Source organism: Salmo trutta, chromosome 16 (assembly GCF_901001165.1).
Source record: "Salmo trutta chromosome 16, fSalTru1.1, whole genome shotgun sequence".
Taxonomy (NCBI): Eukaryota; Metazoa; Chordata; class Actinopteri; order Salmoniformes; family Salmonidae; genus Salmo; species Salmo trutta.
This window is the reverse complement of record NC_042972.1, coordinates 6,292,448-6,315,135: the sequence shown is the minus strand read 5'-3', so window position 1 is coordinate 6,315,135 and position 22,688 is coordinate 6,292,448. Positions and strand designations below refer to the sequence as shown.

Genomic DNA, 22,688 nt, shown 5'->3' with positions numbered 1-22,688 from the left:
TTCACGGTTGGGAGGGTGTTCTTCGGCCTGCAAGCCTCCCCCTTTTTCCTCCAAACATAACGATGGTCACTATGGCCAAACAGTTCTATTTTTAGTTTCATCAGACCAGAGGACATGTCTCCAAAAAGTACGATCTTTGTCCCCATGTGCAGTTGCAAACTGTAGTCTGGCTTTTTTTATGATGGTTTTGGAGCAGTGGCTTCTTCCTTGCTGAGTGGCCTTTAAGGTTATGTCGATATAGGACTCATTTTACTGTGGTTATAGATACTTTTGTACCTGTTTCCTCCAGCATCGTCACAAGGTCCTTTGCTGTTGTTCTGGGATTGATTTGCACTTTTCGCACCAAAGTACGTTCATCTCTAGGAGACAGAATGTGTCTCCTTCCTGAGCGGTATGACGGCTGCGTGGTCCCATGGTGTTTATACTTGCGTACTATTGTTTGTACAGATGAATGTGGTACCTTCAGGCATTTGGAAATTGCTCTCAAAGATGAACCAGACTTGTGGAGGTCTACCATTTTTTTCTTAGGTCTTGGCTGATTTCTTTTGATTTTCCCATGATGTCAAGCAAAGAGGCCCTGAGTTTGAAGGTAGGCCTTGAAATACATCACAGGTACACCTCCAATTGACTCAAATGAAGTCAATTAGAAGCTTCTAAAGCCATGACATCATTTTCTGGAATTTTCCAAGCTGTTTAAAGTCACAATCAACTTAGTGTATGTAAACTTCTGACCCACTGGAATTGGAATTGTGAATTGTGATACAGTGAATTATAAGTGAAATAATCTGTCTGTAAACAATTGTTGGAAAAATGTATTTTGTCATGCACAAACTATAGTTTGTTAACAAGAAATTTGTGGAGTGGTTGTAAAATGAGTTTTAATGACTCCAACCTAAGCGTATGTAAACTTCCGACTTCAACAGTAGATGTTGTTACATTACTTCCATTCAGCCACAAGAGCATTAGTGAGGTCGGACACTGACGTTGGCCGATTAGGCCTGGCTCGCAGTTGGCGTTCCAATTCATCCCAAAGGTGTTAGATGGGGTAGAGGTCAGGGTTCTGTGCAGGCCAATCAAGTTCTTCCACACAGATCTCGACAAACCATTTCTGTATGGACCTCACTTTGTGCAAGGGGGCATTGCTGAAACAGTAAAGGGCCTTCCCCAACTGTTGCCACAAAGTTGGAACTCTGGAATCGTCTAGAATGTCATTGTATTCTGGAGTTAAGATTTCCCTTCACTGGAACTAAGGGGCCCAAACCATGATAAACAACCCCAGACCATTATTCCTCCTCCACCAAACTTTACAGTTGACACTATGCATTGGGCAGGTAGCGTTCTCCTGGCATCCCCCAAAAACAGATTCGTCAGTTGGATTTTATACACCTGTCAGCAATGGTTGTTGCTTAAATAGACATATCCACTAATTTGAAGGGGTGTCCACATACTTGTGTATATATAGTGTATGAAGTTATTCTGTTATCATAAAATATGAAGTTATACTCTCATCATAACATAAGAAGTTATACTGTCATCATAACATATGAAGTTATACTCTCATCATAACATATGAAGTTACTCTAATAGATAATTCACGGCCTTATTTCTTCTAGTTGTTCTGAATTAATGTGTGGAAAAAGACCTAGTCTGCAGGAAGTTCAGAGTGTGTGTGTGTGTGTGTGTGTGTGTGTGTGTGTGTGTGTGTGTGTGTGTGTGTGTGTGTGTGTGTGTGTGTGCCCGTGAGTGGCTGCTATCTATTGATTGGATAGAGTGGGAATGATTTAATGAATTACACAGTTATGTCTATCATTGAGGAAGTTGCTGCCTCGTCTTCCTAAATCAACTGAGTGTTGTGTCCTGCTAACGTTTTGTGTTGGTGTCTCTCTGTAGCCTGTTTTTCCTCATTATGACATCATCAGCTACAGACCAGACCTGAGTTCAAATAGTATTTTACATGTTTCAGTATGCTCTCTAGCCTGCCTGGAGTGCCCCCTTGTTTTGGAATGGTTCCATTGGTACATTTAATCCAGGCAAGCTCAATCAAGCACGGCAATAAGTGTTTGAAATGAATCCCAATATATTTGAGCCCAGGTCTGGCAGAGACGGTGACTTGCTAGGGCAATGAATGAATGAGTCAATGGATGAATGAATGAATGAATGAATGAATGAATGAATGAATGAATGAATGAATGAATGAATGACTCAACGGCTGGTCATTTGGGGTTTGAGGACATTCAAAAGAGGAGAGGATTTGATAAATGAGTGTTATTATTCTTCCAGTCAAATAGAATTAATAAGGAAGCAGAGTTGAGCAGTGGGACTGGGACTGCGTTAGTAACATGCCTTGATAACAACACAAAGACTGTAGGGGATGAATGGGATTGAAATGGGCTTGTGACCACATCTTGTGTGGCTGCTGCTCCTCCTTTGTTACTCCGTTAAGTAGCAATGAAAACAACGGAATGAGACTGAACAATGACAAGATAAAGAGAGTGAAACACAGACAACTGATTCATATAAACATCCCTGTAAAGTAACCTAATGTTACACAGACAACGGATTCATGAAAATGAGGAAAACATCCCAGAAAACTAACCTAATATTACAAAGACAACAGTAGAGACAGACAAGTTTATGACAGGGGGACCACAGTAGAGACAGACAGGTTTATGACAGGGGGACCACAGTAGAGACAGACAGGTTTATGACAGGGGGACCACAGTAGAGACAGACAGGTTTATGACAGGGGGACCACAGTAGAGACAGACAGGTTTATGACAGGGGGACCACAGTAGAGACAGACAGGTTTATGACAGGGGGACCACAGTAGAGACAGACAGGGCTATCAAATCAAATCAAATGCATTTATATAGCCCTTCTTACATCAGCTGATATCTCAAAGTTCTGTACAGAAATCCAGCCTAAAACCCCAAACAGCAAGCAATGCAGGTGTAGAAGCACGGTTATGACAGGGGGGACCACGGTAAAGACAGACAGGGTTATGACAGCACAACTGACTCTCTCATTTGAGCCTGACTGTCTATCTACAGCCTCTAGTCAGTCTAGAATCTACAGTCTCTAGTTAGTCGAGTACCTACTGTCTCTAGTCAGTGTAGTCAGTCTAGTATCTACTGTCTCTAGTCAGTGTAGTCAGTCTAGTAACTACAGCCTCTAGTTAGTCTAGTCAGTCTAGTATCTACAGCTTCTAGTCTGTCTAGTATCTACAGCCTCCAGTCTGTCTAGTATCTACAGTCTCTAGTTAGTCTAGTATGTATTGTATCTACAGTCTCTAGTTAGTCTAGTTAGTCTAGTATCTACAGCCTCTAGTCAGTCTAGTATGTATTGTATCTACAGTCTCTAGTTAGTCTAGTTAGTCTAGTATCTACTGCCTCTAGTCAGTCGAGTACCTACTGTCTCTAGTCAGTGTAGTCAGTCTAGTAACCACAGCCTCTAGTAAGTCTAGAATCTACAGTCTCTAGTTAGTCTAGTCAGTCTAGTAACTACAGCATCTAGTAAGTCTAGAATCTACAGTCTCTAGTTAGTCTAGTCAGTCTAGTATCTACAGCCTCCAGTCTGTCTAGTATCTACAGTCTCTAGTTAGTCTAGTATGTATTGTATCTACAGTCTCTAGTTAGTCTAGTATCTACAGCCTCTAGTCAGTCTAGTATGTATTGTATCTACAGTCTCTAGTTAGTCTAGTTAGTCTAGTATCTACTGCCTCTAGTTAGTCTAGTCAGTCTAGTATGTATTGTATCTACAGTCTCTAGTTAGTCTAGTATGTATTGTATCTAGTCTCTAGTTAGTCTAGTTAGTCTAGTATCTACAGCCTCTAGTCAGTCTAGTATGTATTGTATCTACAGTCTAGTCAGTCTCTCCAGTCAGTCTAATCAGCCCAGTCAGTCTAATCAGTTCATCAGTCTAGGATCTACAGGCTCTAGTCAGTCTAGTCAGTCCAGTCAGTCTAGCCCCTTCAGTCAGTCTAATCAGTTTAATGTACTTCTCATCCAGTACCGCCAGCCAGTTCCACAAATTTTTATTTCACTTATCTATACAAGTACACTCTTAGAACCCAAAAGTGTTCTACCTGGAACCAAAATAGTTCTACCTGGAACCAAAAGAGTTCTACCTGGAACCAAAAGAGTTCTACCTGGAACCAAAAGAGTTCTACCTGAAATGAAAGAGGGTTGTTCAAAATGTTCACATCACAGTCTATAAGCCTATAGTGTGAAGTGGGGGATCTAAAATCTTATAGAAAGGCTGGGATTCATCCTCATGAACATGAAAGACCTCAGCTCTCTGTGTCCAGAATGAGGCTTAGCCCCTAGTAATGAACATGTCTCTCTGGGTAGCTACTGCCCTTTTTACAGTACTGGGCCAAACCAAGCCAAGCTGTACTGGGATGGCCTAGTGGCCTACATATCCACCATCTAGTTGCTGGAACTGTGTTTGAAAGGACCTTTGTGAAAATAACATATATGAGCCAACACAGTGGTTTGGTTTGGGTACATGAAAAGTAGTCTTCTGACCTCAATGGTACTTGCTGGATAAATAAAGATGAAATGGAAAAGTATGGTTCAGATTGGCATTAAAAAGTATAAATGGTATGCCAAATCTACCCTAGCTGTCCCAACACTACCTTAGCGCCAATAGACTGCAGGGAAAGAGGGAGAGAGGAATGGGAGCTGTGACAGTGTAGAAAGCAGCACAAAGACGCAAACAAGGAAGAAGAAACAAAAATGTTGAAAGTGCCACCGAACCCTTGGGACTTGGATTAATAGAATCATAAGCTGCAGCTTTGTAAGTTCTAGACGGTGGGGAGAAGGAGATGGAGGGAGAGAGAGCAGGGCCGGCTCTAGGCATAAGCGAAATAAGCGACTGCTAGAGGGCCCCCGATACCAATTTTTGGAGGGGGGAACTCAGTCAGGTTCTCAAAAGTACTGTTTTGAGTTAAATGGAAGAATACACAAGGTGCATCAGCAATTTTTCTCTTGTTATGTCAGTCACTGACAGTCACTATATTAGCAAACATTTTTTAGATTGGTAAATTATTCTTGCCAGCTATCTAAACTTGTAGTCTAATTACTGACCAGGAATGCAGGGCACGTGCCCAGAGGCCCTGACCTCCAGGGGGCCTCCAATGATTTTGTTAGTCACTCTCACTCAGATATCATATTACCTTGGCATAAGTTATGGATAAATGTGTAGAATTGCAGCAAACTTGCTTTATAACTAGATATTAACTCTCCGGCATCAAGAGGGGGGCAATTAAAATGTTCTGTGAAAGAGGGGCTGAGTGAGTTAGAGGGAGAGAGAGAGAGAGAAAGAAGGGGAGGGAGAGAGAGACAGCACGAGAGAGAGCGAGAGAGAAAGAGAGACAGCGAGAGAGAGAGCAAGAGAGAGACATAATGATATTTGAAATGTCTTTATTCTTTTGAAACTTCTGTGAGTGTAATGTTCACTGTTCATTTTTATTGTTATTTCACTTTTGTTTATTAGCTACTTCACTTGCTTTGGCAATGTAAACATATTTATCTCATGCCAATAAAGTCTTTCAATTGAATTGAGAGAGAGAGAGAGAGAGAAAAAAACATGGTATACATGAGACAGACCCACTGGTTGCCCTCTAGGTTACAGAGAGCTGGTAGTCCCATCCACCAAACTACCAGGTGTGAAACAGGGAAGGGACTCAGGGGGTATGCTAATTTGGTACATAGCAGACCTAACTCAAGCTATTAAATTAATCACAACAGGAACATTTTACATCTGTCTAGAAATTAATAAGGAAAGTTTCTCAACAGACAAAAATGTGCTCGTGTGTTACCTATATCCCCCCAATAGAATCCCCATACTTTAACCTGTTGGGGCTAGGGGGCAGTATTTGCACGGCCGGATAAAAAACGTACCCGATTTAAACTGGTTACTACTCTTGCCCAGAAATGAGGATATACATATAATTAGTAGATTTGGATAGAAAACACTCTAAAGTTTCTAAAGCTGTTTGAATGGTGTCTGTGAGTTTAACAGAACTCATATGGCAGGCCAAAACCTGAGAAGATTCCATACAGGAAGTGCCCTGTCTGACAATTTGTTGTCCTTCTGTAGCCTCTCTATCGAAAATAAAGCATCTGTGCTGTAACGTGATATTTTCTAAGGCTTCCATTGGCTCTCAGAAGGTGCCAGTGGAACGAGAGGTCTGCAGTCTCTGGGCTAAGTACAGCAGCTCTGTTTGTTACTGGCCTGCCTGGGGACAGTGACACTGGAGATGCGCGGTCACGAGAAGTCGCCATGTTTTTCTTTCAGCCTTTGAATGAATATAACGTCGCCTGGTTGGAATATTATCGCTATTTTATGAGAAAAATTGCATAAAAATTGATTTTAAACAGCGTTTGACATGCTTCGAAGTACGGTAATTGAATATTTTGACCTTTTTTGTCACGAAATGCACTCGCGCGTCACCCTTCGGATTGTGACCTGAACACACGAACAACACGGAGCTATTTCAATATAACTATGGATTATTTGGAACCAAAACAACATTTGTTGTTGAAGTAGAAGTCCTGGGAGTGCATTCTGACGAAGAACAGCAAAGGTAATCCAATTTTTCTTACAGTAAATCTGAGTTTGGTGAGGGCCAAACTTGGTGGGTGTCAAATTAGCTAGCCATGATGGCCGGGCTATGTACTCAGAATGTTGCAAAATGTGCTTTCGCCGAAAAGCTATTTTAAAATCTGACACCGGGATTGCATAAAGGAGTTATGTATCTATAATTCTTTAAATAATTGTTATGTATTTTGTGAACGTTATTCATGAGTAATTTAGTAAATTCACCGGAGGTTTGCGGTGGGTATGCTAGTTCTGAACATCACATGCTAATGTAAAAAGCTGTTTTTTGATATAAATATGAACTTGATTGAACAAAACATGCATGTATTGTATAACATAATGTCCTAGGAGTGTCATCTGATGAAGATCATCAAAGGTTAGTGCTGCATTTAGCTGTGGTTTTGGTTTTTGTGACATATATGCTTGCTTTGAAAATGGCTGTGTGATTATTTTTGGCAGGGTACTCTCCTGACATAATCTAATGTTTTGCTTTCGCTGTAAAGCCTTTTTGAAATCGGACATTGTGGTTAGATTAACGAGAGTCTTATCTTTCAAATGGTGTAAAATAGTCCTATGTTTGAGAACTTTGAATTATGACATTTTGTGGTTTTAAATTTGGCGCTCTGATTTGTCACTGGCTGTTGAATAGTGTGGGATGATTTCGTCCCACATACCCTAGAGAGGTTAACAATGACAGCATCTCCATCCTAGAGGGGAGATCAACAATTCCCAGGTCCAGGGACATGTACTAGTCTGTGGCGACCTAAATGCCAGAACTGGACAAGAACCCGACACCCTCAGCAGATAGGGGGACAAACACCTACCTGGAAGTGACAGCATTCCCTCCCCCATGCGCTCCCCTAGACACAACTACGACAATATAACCAACAAAAACAGGGCAAAACTCCTGCAGCACTGTCGGACGCTGGTTATATACATAGTCAATGGTTGGCTTCGACGGGACTCCTACGGTAGGTACACCTGTACAGCTCATCTCTTGGCAGTAGTACTGTAGACTACTTTATCATTGACCTCAACCCAGAGTACCTTAGGGTGTCAATCCACTTAGGGTGTCAGTCCACTGACACCCTTATCAGATCACAACAAAATCACACTCCACTTGAACAGAGCTATGATCAATCATGAGCCATTAAAGCCAGAGGAACTGCATTAATATTAATACATGCTATAGATGGAAGGAAAACAATTAGGCAATTAGGCAACAAAAATTAAATCCCTTCTGGACAATTTCCTGGACAAAATGTTTCACTGTTATTGTGAAGGTGTGAACTTGGCAGTATAAAACCTAAACAGTATATTTGACCTCTCAGCTTCCCTATCAAATCTAAAAATGTAATGCAGACAACCTAAGAAAATTCAAAACAATAACAAATGTTTGATGAAGAATGCAAAAATCGAAGAAAGAAATTGAGAAACCTATCCAACCAAAAACCTAGAGACCCAGAAAACCTGAGTCTACACCTTCACTATGGTGAATCACTGAAACAATACAGAAATACACTACGGAAAAAGAAGGTACAGCACGTCAGAAATCAGCTCAATGTAATTGAAGAACCCATAGAATCTAACCCCTTCTGGAAAAAATTTGAACACACTAAACAAACAACAACATGAAGAGCTAACTATACAAAACGGAGATGTATGGCTAAACTAATTTTCCAATCGTTTTGGCTCTATAACAAAGAACAAACAGCAAAACCAGATACATGATCAATTACAAATCTTAGAATCAGCTATTAAAGACTAGCAGAACCCTCTGGATTCTCCAATTACATCGAATGAACCACAGGAAAAAAATGCAAACCCTCCAACCCAAAAAGACCTGTGGGGTTGATGGTATCCTAAATTAAATTATAAAATATACAGACCACAAATTCCAATTGGCTATACTTAAACTCTTCAACATCATCCTCAGTTCTGGCATCTTCCCCAATATTTGGAACCAAGGACTGATCTCCCCAATTCACAAAAGTGGAGACAAATTTGACCCCGATAACTACCGTGAGATATGCATCAACAGCATCCTTGGGAAAATCTTCTGCATTATCATTAACAGCAGACTCGTACATTTCCTCAGTGAAAACAATGTACTGAGCAAATGCCAAATTACTGTATGACAGACCACGTATTCAATCTGCACACCCTAATTGACAAACAAAGAAAGCAAAACAAAGGCAAAAGTCTTCTAATGTTATGTTAATTTCAAAAAAGCTTTTGACTCAATTTGGAGTGAGGGTCTGCTATACAAATTGATGGAAAGTTGTGTTGGCGAAAAAAAACATACCACATTATAAAATCCATGTACACAAGCAACAAGGGTGCGGATAAAACTGGCAAAAAACACGCACACACATTTCTTTCCATAGGGCCCGGGAGTGAGACAGGGATACAGCTTAACCTCTACGGGACCAGTAAATCTCAGTAAGACACAAATAATGATGTTCCAAAAAAAGGTCCAGTTGATAGGACCACAAATACAAATTCCATCTAGATTCCGTTTACCTAGAGCACACAAAAAAAACTATACATACCTTGGCCTAAACATCAGCGCCACAGGTAACTTCCACAAAGCTCTGAAAGATCTGAGAGACAAGTCAAGAAGGGCCTTCTATGCCATCAAAAGGAACATAAAATTTGACATACCCCTAGGATCTAACAATACTTGAATCATTTATAGAACCCATTGCCTTTAATGGTTGTGAGGTCTGGGGTCTGTTTACCAATCAAAAAATCACATAATGGGACAAACACCAAATTGTGACTCTGCATGCAGAATTCTGCAAAAAAATATCCTCTGTGTACAACGTAAAACACCAAATAATTCATGCAGAGCAGAATTAGGCAAATACACGCTAATTATCAAAATCCAGAAAAGAGCCGTTAAATTCTACAACCAGGAGAAGGAAGCGATTCCCAAAGCTTCCATAACAAAGCTATCACCTACAGAGAAATGAACCTGGAGAAGAGCCCCCTAAGCAAACTGGTCCCGGGGCTCTGTTCACAAACACAAACAGACCCAGCAGAGCCCCAGGACAGCAACACAATTAGACTCATGAGTAAACAAAAAGATCATTACTTGACACATTGGAAAGAATTTACAAAAAAAACTGTGTAAACTAGAATGCTATTTGGCTCTAAACAGAGAGTAAACAGTGTCAGAATACCTGACCACTGTGACTGACCCAGAATTAAGGAAATCTTTGTACAGACTCAGTGAAGATAGCTTTGCTATTGAGAAAGGCCGCCAAAGGCACACCTGGCTCTCAAGTGAAGACAGGCTATGTGCACACTGCCCACAAAATGAGGTAGAATCTGAGCTGCACTTCCTAACCTCCTGCCAAATGTAAAGTATGACCATATTAGAGACACAGAGTTCCCTCAGATTACACAGACCCACAAAGAATTCGAAAACAAATCCAATTTTGATCAACTCCCATATCTACTGGGTGAAATACCACAGTGTGCCATCACAGCAGCAAGATTTGTGACCTGTTGCCGCAAGAAAAGGGCAACCAGTGAAGAACAAACACCATTATGAATTCAACCTATATTGATGTTTATTTATTTTCTCTTTTGTACTTTAACTATTTGCACATCGTTACAACACTGTATATAGTCATAATAGGACATTTGAAATGTCTTTATTCTTTTGGAACTTTTGTGAGTGTAATGTTTAATTAAATGTTTTTATTGTTCATTTCACTTTTGTTTATTATCTATTTCACCTGCTTTAGCAATGTAAACATATGTTTCCCATGCCGAGAGAGAGAGAGAGAGAGAGAGAGAGAGAGAGAGAGAGAGAGAGAGAGAGAGAGAGAGAGAGAGAGAGAGAGAGAGAGAGAGAGAGAGAGAGAGAGAGAGAGAGAGAGAGAGAGAGAGAGAGAGATTTTATGGGGGTTCTAAGGTTGTGTTTGTTGTTCTCCTTCTCAGGTGTCTAAAAGCTTTAAGTACTTTTTGGTCTAAAATTGGAACTGATTAAAAAGTCACCTACTTTTTTTTCTGAACTCATGAATTTCATAAATACTGAGAAATAAATCAAATCATTTCTGACAGCAGCTGTATACTTGCAATGATTAAAACTAAATAACTAACGTTTTAAAAAGTGTGTAGACCTACTTTAAAGGTCCTGCACAGTCATCGTATTTCCCAGGTAAAAACATAATAGTTTTATGCAATTAAAATGTTTCGAATTTGACAAATGTAAACTTCTCTCTCATCTTCAACTATAAGGAAGCCTGAAAGAATGTGTTGAGTGGGCGGGGAGCTAATATTCATGAGCTCACCTTGACTGACAGATATTTGAAACACCCTTGTGGTCATTGCCAGGTAACTAAACAAACATGTTATTGATGATTTGACTTCAAGGCTAAATAGAATGCCTCAACCCATTTTCTCTCCAAAATGCACTCATGGGTTAACAGAGTTGTTCATGGATTGTTGGGTATCTGACGAACAGCAACAATACACCATTGTCTTTCAATTGTTTTTGTAACTAATTACAGAATACAGTTCACTGATACGTTTCTTCACAGCGTTCAAGAAGTGTACTGAACAATGTCTTGGAGCCTCTGCATTAAGCTTTATATTGGAAATTACAAAAAGTTCAGCATTTTGTTATTGGATCAGACATTAGTTGGATCATTTACAATAGACCAGCAGTCTAAATATTTATCAACATGAATACTTATAAATAATTATATTAACATTTAGCAGATGCTCTTATCCAGAGCAACTTATAGTTGTGAATGCATACATTTCATTTCATGCATTTTTTGGGGGGGTTTGTTTTTGTACTGGCCCCCCGTGGGAATCGAACCCACAACCCTGGCGTTGCAAACACCATGCTGGCATTGCAAACACCATGCTCTACCAACTGAAAAAAAAAACTATCAAAAAAACAAACAAAATGTGATATATCACCTAAACATGAATTACTTGGTAGTTTCGGGAAATGCAACCAAACTACAGAGATTGATGGGGAGAGGAGGGTAGGGGGCCCCATGTAAACAGCTTCATTCAAGCAGGCTTCATTGAGACCAATCTAGGGATGGCCTCCTCCTTGTTCAGGCCTCCCACAATGCACAGCATTCCCACAGCTTCACCACATACGGTGCTGGATCAAGGCTGATTGTTCTCCCCCAATTAAGAAAGCAGCTTCGCTCCAAATGTGGACTACATGCGTGACATTTTAAGCATCAGCCTGTCCACCGGAAATAAAAAGAATTGTGTGCTGTCTGATGAAACGTTAAATTATCACTATTGCATCCAGTCACAACACAGCAGGCTTTTTCCCAGCATTCAGCCAGTAGCTTGATGGATTAAAGGCACAACGCAGTCGAGAAGGTGTAAGTTACCAGTATCGTTCTGCCACATTCTGCTTAAGATGTCTTATACGTTAAATGTACAGTTGAAGTCAAAAGTTTACATTCACCTTGGCCAAATACATTTAAACTCAGTTTTCACAATTCCTGACATTTAATCCTAGTAAACATGTCCTGTCTTAGGTCAGTTAGGATCACCACTTTATTTTAAGAATGTGAAATGTCAGAATAATAGTAGAGAGAATGATTTATTTCAGCTTTTATTTCTTTCATCACATTCCCAGTGGGTCAGAAGTTTACATACACTCACTTAGTATATGGTAGCATTGCCTATAAATTGTTTAACTTGGGTCAAACGTTTTGGGTAGCCTTCCGGAAGCTTCCCACAATAAGATGGGTGAATTTTGGCCCATTCCTCCTGACAGAGCTGGTGTAACTGAGTCAGGTTTGTAGGCTTCCTTGCTCGGAAACGTTTTTTCAGTTCTTCCCACAAATTCTCTATAGGATTGAGGTCAGGGCTTTGTGATGGCCACTCCAATTGACTTTGTTGTCCTTAAGCCATTTTGCCACAACTTCGGAAGGATGCTTGGGGTCATTGTCCATTTGGAAGACCCATTCGGGAACAAGCTTTAACTTCCTGACTGATGTCTTGAGATGTTGCTTCAACATATCCACATAATTGTCCCTCCTCATGATGCCATCTATTCTGTGAAGTACAACAGTCCCTCCTGCAGCAAAGCACCCCCACAACAGGATGCTGCCACCCCTGTGCTTTACGGTTGGGATGGTGTTCTTCGGCCTGCAAGGCTCCCCTTTGTCCTCCAAACATAACGATTGTCATTATGGCCTAGCAGTTCTATTTTTGTTTCATCAGACCAGAGGACATTTCTCCGAAAAGTACGATCTTTGTCCCCATGTGCAGTTGCAAACCGTAGTCTGACTTTTTTATGGCGGTTTTGGAGCAGTGGCTTCTTCCTTGCTGAGCGACCTTTCAGGTTATGTTGATATAGGACTCGTTTTACTGTGGATATAGATACTTTTGTACCTGTTTCCTCCAGCATCTTCACAAGGTCCTTTGCTGTTGTTCTGGGATTGATTTCCACTTTTCGCACCAAAGTACGTTCATCTCTTCCTGAGCGGTATGACGGCTACGTGGTCCCATGGTGTTTATACTTGCGTACTATTGTTTTTACAGATGAATGTGGTACCTTCAGGCGTTTGGAAATTGTTCCCAAGGATGAACCAGACTTGTGGAGGTCTACAATTTTTTTTCTGAGGTCTTGGCTGATTTCTTTTGATTTTCACATGATGTCAAGCAAAGAGGCACTGAATTTGAAGGTAGGCCTTGAAATACATCCACCGGTACACCTCCAAGTGACTCAAATGATGTCAATTAGCCTATCAGAAGCTTCTAAAGCCATGACATCATTTTCTGGAATTGACCCGACCCGGCTGTCGTCTGAGAAACACCCACAGAGCCTCATCTGAGACACACCCACAGAGCCTCATCTGAGAAACACCCACAGAGCCTCATCTGAGATATAGACCCACAGAGCCTCATCTAAGACACACCCACAGAGCCTCATCTAAGACACACACACAGAGCCTCATCTGAGACACACCCACAGAGCCTCATCTGAGAAACACCCACAGAGCCTCATCTGAGACACACCCACAGAGCCTCATCTGAGACACCCACAGAGCCTCATCTGAGACACACCCACAGAGCCTCATCTAAGACACACCCACAGAGCCTCATCTAAGACACACACACAGAGCCTCATCTGAGGCACAGCCACAGAGCCTCATCTGAGACACACCCACAGAGCCTCATCTGAGAAACACCCACAGAGCTTCATCTGAGACACACCCACAGAGCCTCATCTGAGACACACCCACAGAGCCTCATCTGAGACACACCCACAGAGCCTCATCTGAGACACACCCACAGAGCCTCATCTGAGACACACCCACAGAGGCTCATCTGAGACACACCCACAGAGCCTCATCTGAGAAACACCCACAGAGCCTCATCTGAGACACACCCACAGAGCCTCATCTGAGACACACCCACAGAGCCTCATCTGAGACACACCCACAGAGCCTCATCTGAGACACACCCACAGAGCCTCATCTAAGACACACCCACAGAGCCTCATCTAAGACACACACACAGAGCCTCATCTGAGACACACCCACAGAGCCTCATCTGAAACACACCCACAGAGCCTCATCTGAAACACACCCACAGAGCCTCATCTGAGACACACCCACAGAGCCTCATCTAAGACACACCCACAGAGCCTCATCTGAGACACACCCACAGAGCCTCATCTAAGACACACCCACAGAGCCTCATCTAAGACACACCCACAGAACCTCATCTGAGACACACCCAGAGAGCCTCATCTAAGACACACCCACAGAACCTCATCTGAGACACACCCACAGAGCGTCATTGGTAATGCTATAAGCACAGAGCATGGTTACTAGTGGTGTAATGGGTTTGTGTTCTGGTGCAGGTTTGGACTGCCAACTGGGACATTTAAATACATTAGCTAGGTAGAGAACAGCTGTGTAGCTACAGCTGTGTGGATGCCTTTTCTATCAGAGAAGCAATAATTAAAGGGATATTCTCTGCACACATATGTCCATCCGACACCTATGATCCATGGGGATATACTGTCAGACATCTGATCATTTCCCATTACAGTTTTAATGTCCCCATATCTATTTCAAACCCTATAAGACTGTGTGAAATGCACATATGGATATGCTGGCTGACAAATAATGATTTCCTGCAAAAATGTTAATTAACGATATTTCCATGTCTGTATTCCTATGTCCAGTCCCGTGTGTGTAAATCTGGGACAAATTGTGTGTCCTAATCGATCAGAGATACCCATTGGCTGCTAATATAATAAGAAGGTAGGAAAACCCAATTGATCTGCAGTAATATGACCATTTGTGGTTTCTATGACCACAACGGCGATTGGTGCAGGTAGGCCCTAACCACAGTTGCCCTACTACTGCGTTTCAGAGTTGAATATGCCCAGAACTCTGAAGGCAGTTATTGACAGGGATTTTGGGGGTATTCCGTGAGGTGAATACATACTGTTGTGACCTACTGAACATGGCCAAGAATGCGAAAGCAGTGAGCCATATAGTAGTGCGGTGGTGGCATGGAGCTGTCCTTTCAGCACCATGCTCTTATGAACGTTCCACAATGCTGTGCCCTACTACTGAACGAGGCCTGAATGCGAGAGCAGTAGAGCGGTCGCAGTACGAAGCTGTTCTTTCAAAACCATGTTCTACTGAAGCAATGCGGTGCTGTATAGTGACAGAGGAAGTTGTCCTTTCAACACCATGCAGTGCTACTGAAGTTCAACCGCTTTTACTGTAGCCGGTATCTCGCAGTACATATACCGATTTGAGAACTGAGCTGAGTCTTTAAACCTGAACTTGGTGTCTCCAAGTGCATTTTGTATTCACAAGATGAAATAAAACGTATATGCGTACTAGCATTATACAACTTTACAGGCTGTGGTTCACTGTAGCCTTTCAAGCATTCAACAGCATCACAAATGCATCAACCACTTGGGGGAGAGGACACATATCAGCATCAATGGACGGAAATCGATTTCTAAACATTTAGATGTATCTCGGATGTAAATGAAGGCCATTCATGGAATCTGAAATAGTTCTGATAAGATATCATTCACTCTGTGTGTTTGTGTCACTAATAACTGAATAATATAGACAGCAACTACACCGTGTTAATAATCGTTTCTTACCTGAAACAGACGTAATATGTTCGCCACCATGATCGATACAGAACTCGCTGAAGCTCCTATCACTCCTACAACTTTCTCTGGCTTGACGAACACTGGTGGTTCACCGTTAGTACACCTCACATCCGACGTGTCTTTTTGTATGAGTGCCTGCACAAAAGTCAGAGACTGCTCCAGAGCATAGGTGTCCCTCGAACACGTATCGAGTACCCGGGCACCTAGGGTGACATTGGGAAGAAGATCGTCATCACTGTTGATTTGGTCCAAGGCGTACATCATAGCTTCGAGACGATGGATCCCGTTCTCTTTCTTGATATCCCCACACGGCTCCCCCGGGATCCCCCGGGCGTGCACCGGGAAGAGGCCGCCAAGCGTCAAGTCTCCCTCCATTCTTATGGAATGCGGTGCGTAAATTTCCTGCGATGCCGTAAGGTCAAATAGAGCTTTCATCACACATAATACTTGCCAGGTAAAGTAGGGTTTCTTCAGTTCTAGAACCACACCACCATGCCTTAGCTTGGCCATGGTCTCTCTCTCGCTCTTTCCCCTTATACCTCCTCCGATTTCGATGTAGAAAAAAGACCCGACGCACCAAGGCACTTTTTTTCTTTTATAATACTTCAATGAAATAAAGGTGAGGCATCATCCACAGTAAGTTAATGTGTGCTCATTAGTAAGAAGAAAATGCGCAGGTGAGAAAGGTGCGCATATTATTCCGCTATAGGCTACCGACGGGTTTACCAATGCGTTACTCCTCCTAAATGTGCGCACGACTTCCCAATAGCAGTGTACGGTTCACACAATCGCTTGTTGCTCGGACGTACATTCCAGGCTTGAAGACAGTGGGTCGACATTCAATAAAGAACAGCAACCGACTAATACTTTGTTGAAAGAAAAATGTAATGGATACTAATCATAACTCATTAAATGTCTTTAAATGCGCATTAAATGCGCACGAATACGTGATGTTGATATTCCACGGTTTAAAGCGTGAATCACCACCGAACTCCCACCGTGCGCTGATGTCATAGGCTACTTTCCACAACGAATATCTAAACGCTAATAAATTGTTTTAAAACAAAACGGACAACTCGGGGAATCTTGAAGATGTAGAACTCCGAAAAGTTGACGTTTATTTCACAAGCAGTCCATCACAGGAGCACACATCTTGAGGCGCATGATGATAACGGATTTGCGTTCGGAAACATGTCCACCTGGTGTCCGTGACATCATCCTCCTCACTCACTCAAACAACGAACTTCTCAGAGACTCCCCTTTTTTGGGGGGCTAAGAATGCAGCGGCTTCTCTGTGATGAAAGTGATCTCTCTTTCGTTGTTGATCCCTTAGAAATCCTCTCACTTGGATGGAGACGATGGAGAGGAGACATACAAGTATCTCCCCTTGAGCGCTACGGAGGGAATGACGCCTTCGCTCTCTCTCTCTCTCTCTCTCTCTCTCTCTCTCTCTCTCTCTCTCTCTCTTTCTCTCCACGGAAAATCAAATATGCGTTTGTAAAATTACTTAATGCCCAAAGCCTGCAACACACATTTTCTTTTTCAGCTTAAATCACAGGATGGGCTTTTATGTGTGTATCCTAGTCTACTACACCAATATATCTACTGTATGTCCATGACTACAATATCAATGTTAAAATTAATTTGTTGTAAATATTTTTTTAGAGACAGAGAGGTCGGAAGGGGGGGGGAGAGAATGTCGGAGCGTCATCAAGTTTAATGTCTATTCTTCTTTTCAACCCTCAGGCTGCTTCTTTGATCGCGAGAAATGGGTAATACAAATCGATATCAGGAATCCCTAATGGTTCCGCTTGTGTAGGCAACCAGGGAAAACCTGATGTACCTTACAGTGTTCATTGAGCGTAGGAGGTTACCTAACACTTGCAGCTTTATACAAGCTATTGCCGACCGTGCAATCATGCATGGTTGATATATTTTTTATGCACGCACGCACACACAGAAATACACGGAAAAAGGGAGCGATACGTCTCACACTCACACACACACACACACACACACACGCGCGCGCGCGCTATACATAAATCACTGATTCCATTATTAGAAAATATTTGGATTCCACATTCGTTGTTGTCAAGTTCTTGGTTGCCTATTTGAAACAAATGGAAAGATGTCTTTGAAGATGTCGTTCGAGTATTAACACTGCTCGTAATACACTGTAGTTTCAAGTATAATGACCTTAACAAGTATGAGGTATAGAGAATAATCTTGAAAATAATCTGTCCATAATCCATTGTACAAAATGGTCTTTCACATTTTATAAAGGATGCAAAATGATGGACACATATAAGGACAATTCCACATTAACCGTTTTATCCAGAGAATCAGATTTTTCACTTTATAATGTATGTCAAACAAAAAACAATGATTTCAAACTTAAAAAAAAAACACGCAACTCTACAAACAAGTACCAATTCTAACAATTTCCACAGAATGTTTTTACAAAAACACATTTACTTGAAGTATAAAGCGGATGCATAGTTTGTTAACTTTTGGTTGCATCATTCTGTTACCAAACGTAGCAGCTGCACTGTTCTTCAACTAAATTACTTTTGTAAAATGTACAGCGGAAAGTCATCGTTGTGGGTAGAGGTGTATTGTTTGTTTAACTTTGCAATCATAAGTTTTTGTTTGACATACATTTTAAAAGTGAAACATCAGATGTTCTGTATCAATGTGATACTGTGGGATTGCCCGATACTACAGTAAACATCACTCTGCCTGAAACTACAGTAAACATCACTCTACCTGACACTACAGTAAACATCACTCTGCCTGATACTACAGTAAACATTACTCTGCATGAAACTACAGTAAACATCACTCTGCCCGACACTACAGTAAACATTACTCTGCCTGATACTACAGTAAATATCACTCTGCCCAACACTACAGTAAACATCACTCTGCCTGAAACTACAGTAAACATCACTCTGCCTGAAACTACAGTAAACATCACTCTGCCTGAAACTACAGTAAACATCACTCTGCCTGAAACTACAGTAAACATCACTCTGCCTGACACTACAGTAAACATCACTCTGCCTGAAACTACAGTAAACATCACTCTGCCCTACACTACAGTAAACATCACTCTGCCCTACACTACAGTAAACATCACTCTGACTGACACTACAGTAAACATCACTCTGCCTGAAACTACAGTAAACATTACTCTGCCTGACACTACAGTAAACATCACTCTGCCCTACACTACAGTAAACATCACTCTACCTGGCACTACAGTAAACATCACTCTGCCCGACACTACAATAAACATCACTCTGCCCTACACTACAGTAAACATCACTCTGCCCTACACTACAGTAAACATCACTCTGCCCGACACTACAGTAAACATCACTCTGCCCTACACTACAGTACCCGTCACTCTACCTGACACTACAGTAAACAACAGTAAACAACACTCTGCCTGAAACTACAGTAAACATCACTCTGCCCCACACTACAGTAAACATCACTCTGCCTGAAGCTACAGTAAACATTACTCTGCCTGACACTACAGTAAACATCACTCTGCCCGACACTACAGTAAACATCACTCTGCCTGAAACTACAATAAACATCACTCTGCCTGAAACTACAGTAAACATCACTCTGCCTAAAACTACAGTAAACATCACTCTGCCCGACACTACAGTAAACATCACTCTGCCCGACACTACAGTAAACATCACTCTGCCTGACACTACAGTAAACATCACTCTGCCCTACACTACAGTAAACATCACTCTGCCTGAAACTACAATAAACATCACTCTGCCTGAAACTACAGTAAACATCACTCTGCCTGAAACTACAGTAAACATCACTCTTCCTGAAACTACAGTAAACATCACTCTGCCTGAAACTACAGTACACATCACTCTGCCTGAAACTACAGTAAACATCACTCTGCCCTACACTACAGTAAACATCACTCTGCTCTACACTACAGTAAACATCACTCTGCATGACACTACAGTAAACATCACTCTGCCTGAAACTACAGTAAACATTACTCTGCCTGACACTACAGCAAACATCACTCTGCCCGACACTACAGTAAACATCACTCTGCCTGACACTACAGTAAACATCACTCTACCTGGCACTACAGTAAATATCACTCTGCCCGACAATACAGTAAACATCACTCTGCCCTACACTACAGTAAACATCACTCTGCCCTACACTACAGTAAACATCACTCTGCCCGACACTACAGTAAACATCACTCTGCCCTACACTACAGTACCCGTCACTCTACCTGACACTACAGTAAACAACACTCTGCCTGAAACTACAGTAAACATCACTCTGCCCCACACTACAGTAAACATCACTCTGCCCTACACTACAGTAAACATCACTCTGCCCTACACTACAGTAAACATCACTCTGACTGACACTACAGTAAACATCACTCTGCCTGAAACTACAGTAAACATTACTCTGCCTGACACTACAGTAAACATCACTCTGCCCTACACTACAGTAAACATCACTCTACCTGGCACTACAGTAAACATCACTCTGCCCGACACTACAATAAACATCACTCTGCCCTACACTACAGTAAACATCACTCTGCCCTACACTACAGTAAACATCACTCTGCCCGACACTACAGTAAACATCACTCTGCCCTACACTACAGTACCCGTCACTCTACCTGACACTACAGTAAACAACAGTAAACAACACTCTGCCTGAAACTACAGTAAACATCACTCTGCCCCACACTACAGTAAACATCACTCTGCCTGACGCTACAGTAAACATTACTCTGCCCCACACTACAGTAAACATCACTCTGCCTGACACTACAGTAAACATCACTCTGCCTGACACTACAGTAAACATCACTCTGCCTGACACTACAGTAAACATCACTCTGCCCTACACTACAGTAAACATCACTCTGCCTGAAACTACAATAAACATCACTCTGCCTGAAACTACAGTAAACATCACTCTGCCTGACACTACAGTAAACATCACTCTGCCTGAAACTACAGTAAACATCACTCTGCCTGAAACTACAATAAACATCACTCTGCCTGAAACTACAGTAAACATCACTCTGCCTGAAACTACAGTAAACATCACTCTGCCTGAAACTACAGTAAACATCACTCTGCCTGAAACTACAGTAAACATCACTCTGCCCCACACTACAGTAAACATCACTCTGCCCTACACTACAGTAAACATCACTCTGCCCTACACTACAGTAAACATCACTCTGACTGACACTACAGTAAACATCACTCTGCCTGAAACTACAGTAAATATTACTCTGCCTGACACTACAGTAAACATCACTCTGCCCTACACTACAGTAAACATCACTCTACCTGGCACTACAGTAAACATCACTCTGCCCGACACTACAATAAACATCACTCTGCCCTACACTACAGTAAACATCACTCTGCCCTACACTACAGTAAACATCACTCTGCCCGACACTACAGTAAACATCACTCTGCCCTACACTACAGTACCCGTCACTCTACCTGACACTACAGTAAACAACAGTAAACAACACTCTGCCTGAAACTACAGTAAACATCACTCTGCCCCACACTACAGTAAACATCACTCTGCCTGACGCTACAGTAAACATTACTCTGCCTGACACTACAGTAAACATCACTCTGCCCGACACTACAGTAAACATCACTCTGCCTGAAACTACAATAAACATCACTCTGCCTGAAACTACAGTAAACATCACTCTGCCTAAAACTACAGTAAACATCACTCTGCCCGACACTACAGTAAACATCACTCTGCCCGACACTACAGTAAACATCACTCTGCCTGACACTACAGTAAACATCACTCTGCCCTACACTACAGTAAACATCACTCTGCCTGAAACTACAATAAACATCACTCTGCCTGAAACTACAGTAAACATCACTCTGCCTGAAACTACAGTAAACATCACTCTTCCTGAAACTACAGTAAACATCACTCTGCCTGACACTACAGTACACATCACTCTGCCTGAAACTACAGTAAACATCACTCTGCCCTACACTACAGTAAACATCACTCTGCTCTACACTACAGTAAACATCACTCTGCATGACACTACAGTAAACATCACTCTGCCTGAAACTACAGTAAACATTACTCTGCCTGACACTACAGCAAACATCACTCTGCCCGACACTACAGTAAACATCACTCTGCCTGACACTACAGTAAACATCACTCTACCTGGCACTACAGTAAACATCACTCTGCCCGACAATACAGTAAACATCACTCTGACCTACACTACAGTAAACATCACTCTGCCCTACACTACAGTAAACATCACTCTGCCCGACACTACAGTAAACATCACTCTGCCCTACACTACAGTACCCGTCACTCTACCTGACACTACAGTAAACAACACTCTGCCTGAAACTACAGTAAACATCACTCTGCCCCACACTACAGTAAACATCACTCTGCCCTACACTACAGTAAACATCACTCTGCCCTACACTACAGTAAACATCACTCTGACTGACACTACAGTAAACATCACTCTGCCTGAAACTACAGTAAACATTACTCTGCCTGACACTACAGTAAACATCACTCTGCCCTACACTACAGTAAACATCACTCTACCTGGCACTACAGTAAACATCACTCTGCCCGACACTACAATAAACATCACTCTGCCCTACACTACAGTAAACATCACTCTGCCCTACACTACAGTAAACATCACTCTGCCCGACACTACAGTAAACATCACTCTGCCCTACACTACAGTACCCGTCACTCTACCTGACACTACAGTAAACAACAGTAAACAACACTCTGCCTGAAACTACAGTAAACATCACTCTGCCCCACACTACAGTAAACATCACTCTGCCTGACGCTACAGTAAACATTACTCTGC

The 22,688-nt window shown here is 41.9% G+C and overlaps 1 protein-coding gene across 3 annotated transcripts in view; it reads right to left on the bottom strand.

Moving 5' to 3' along the window:
• grm7 (glutamate metabotropic receptor 7) overlaps positions 1–16,604 on the bottom strand; it is a 344,805-nt gene extending 328,201 nt beyond the window's left edge. For all 3 annotated transcript variants that reach the window (XM_029692860.1, XM_029692859.1, XM_029692861.1), the window contains exon 1: positions 15,740–16,604. In XM_029692860.1, coding sequence (XP_029548720.1) covers positions 15,740–16,261 — 522 coding nt within the window. In that variant the 5' untranslated portion in view covers positions 16,262–16,604. The remainder of the gene's footprint in view (positions 1–15,739) is intronic.
• Between the last annotated feature and the right edge of the window lie 6,084 nt (positions 16,605–22,688).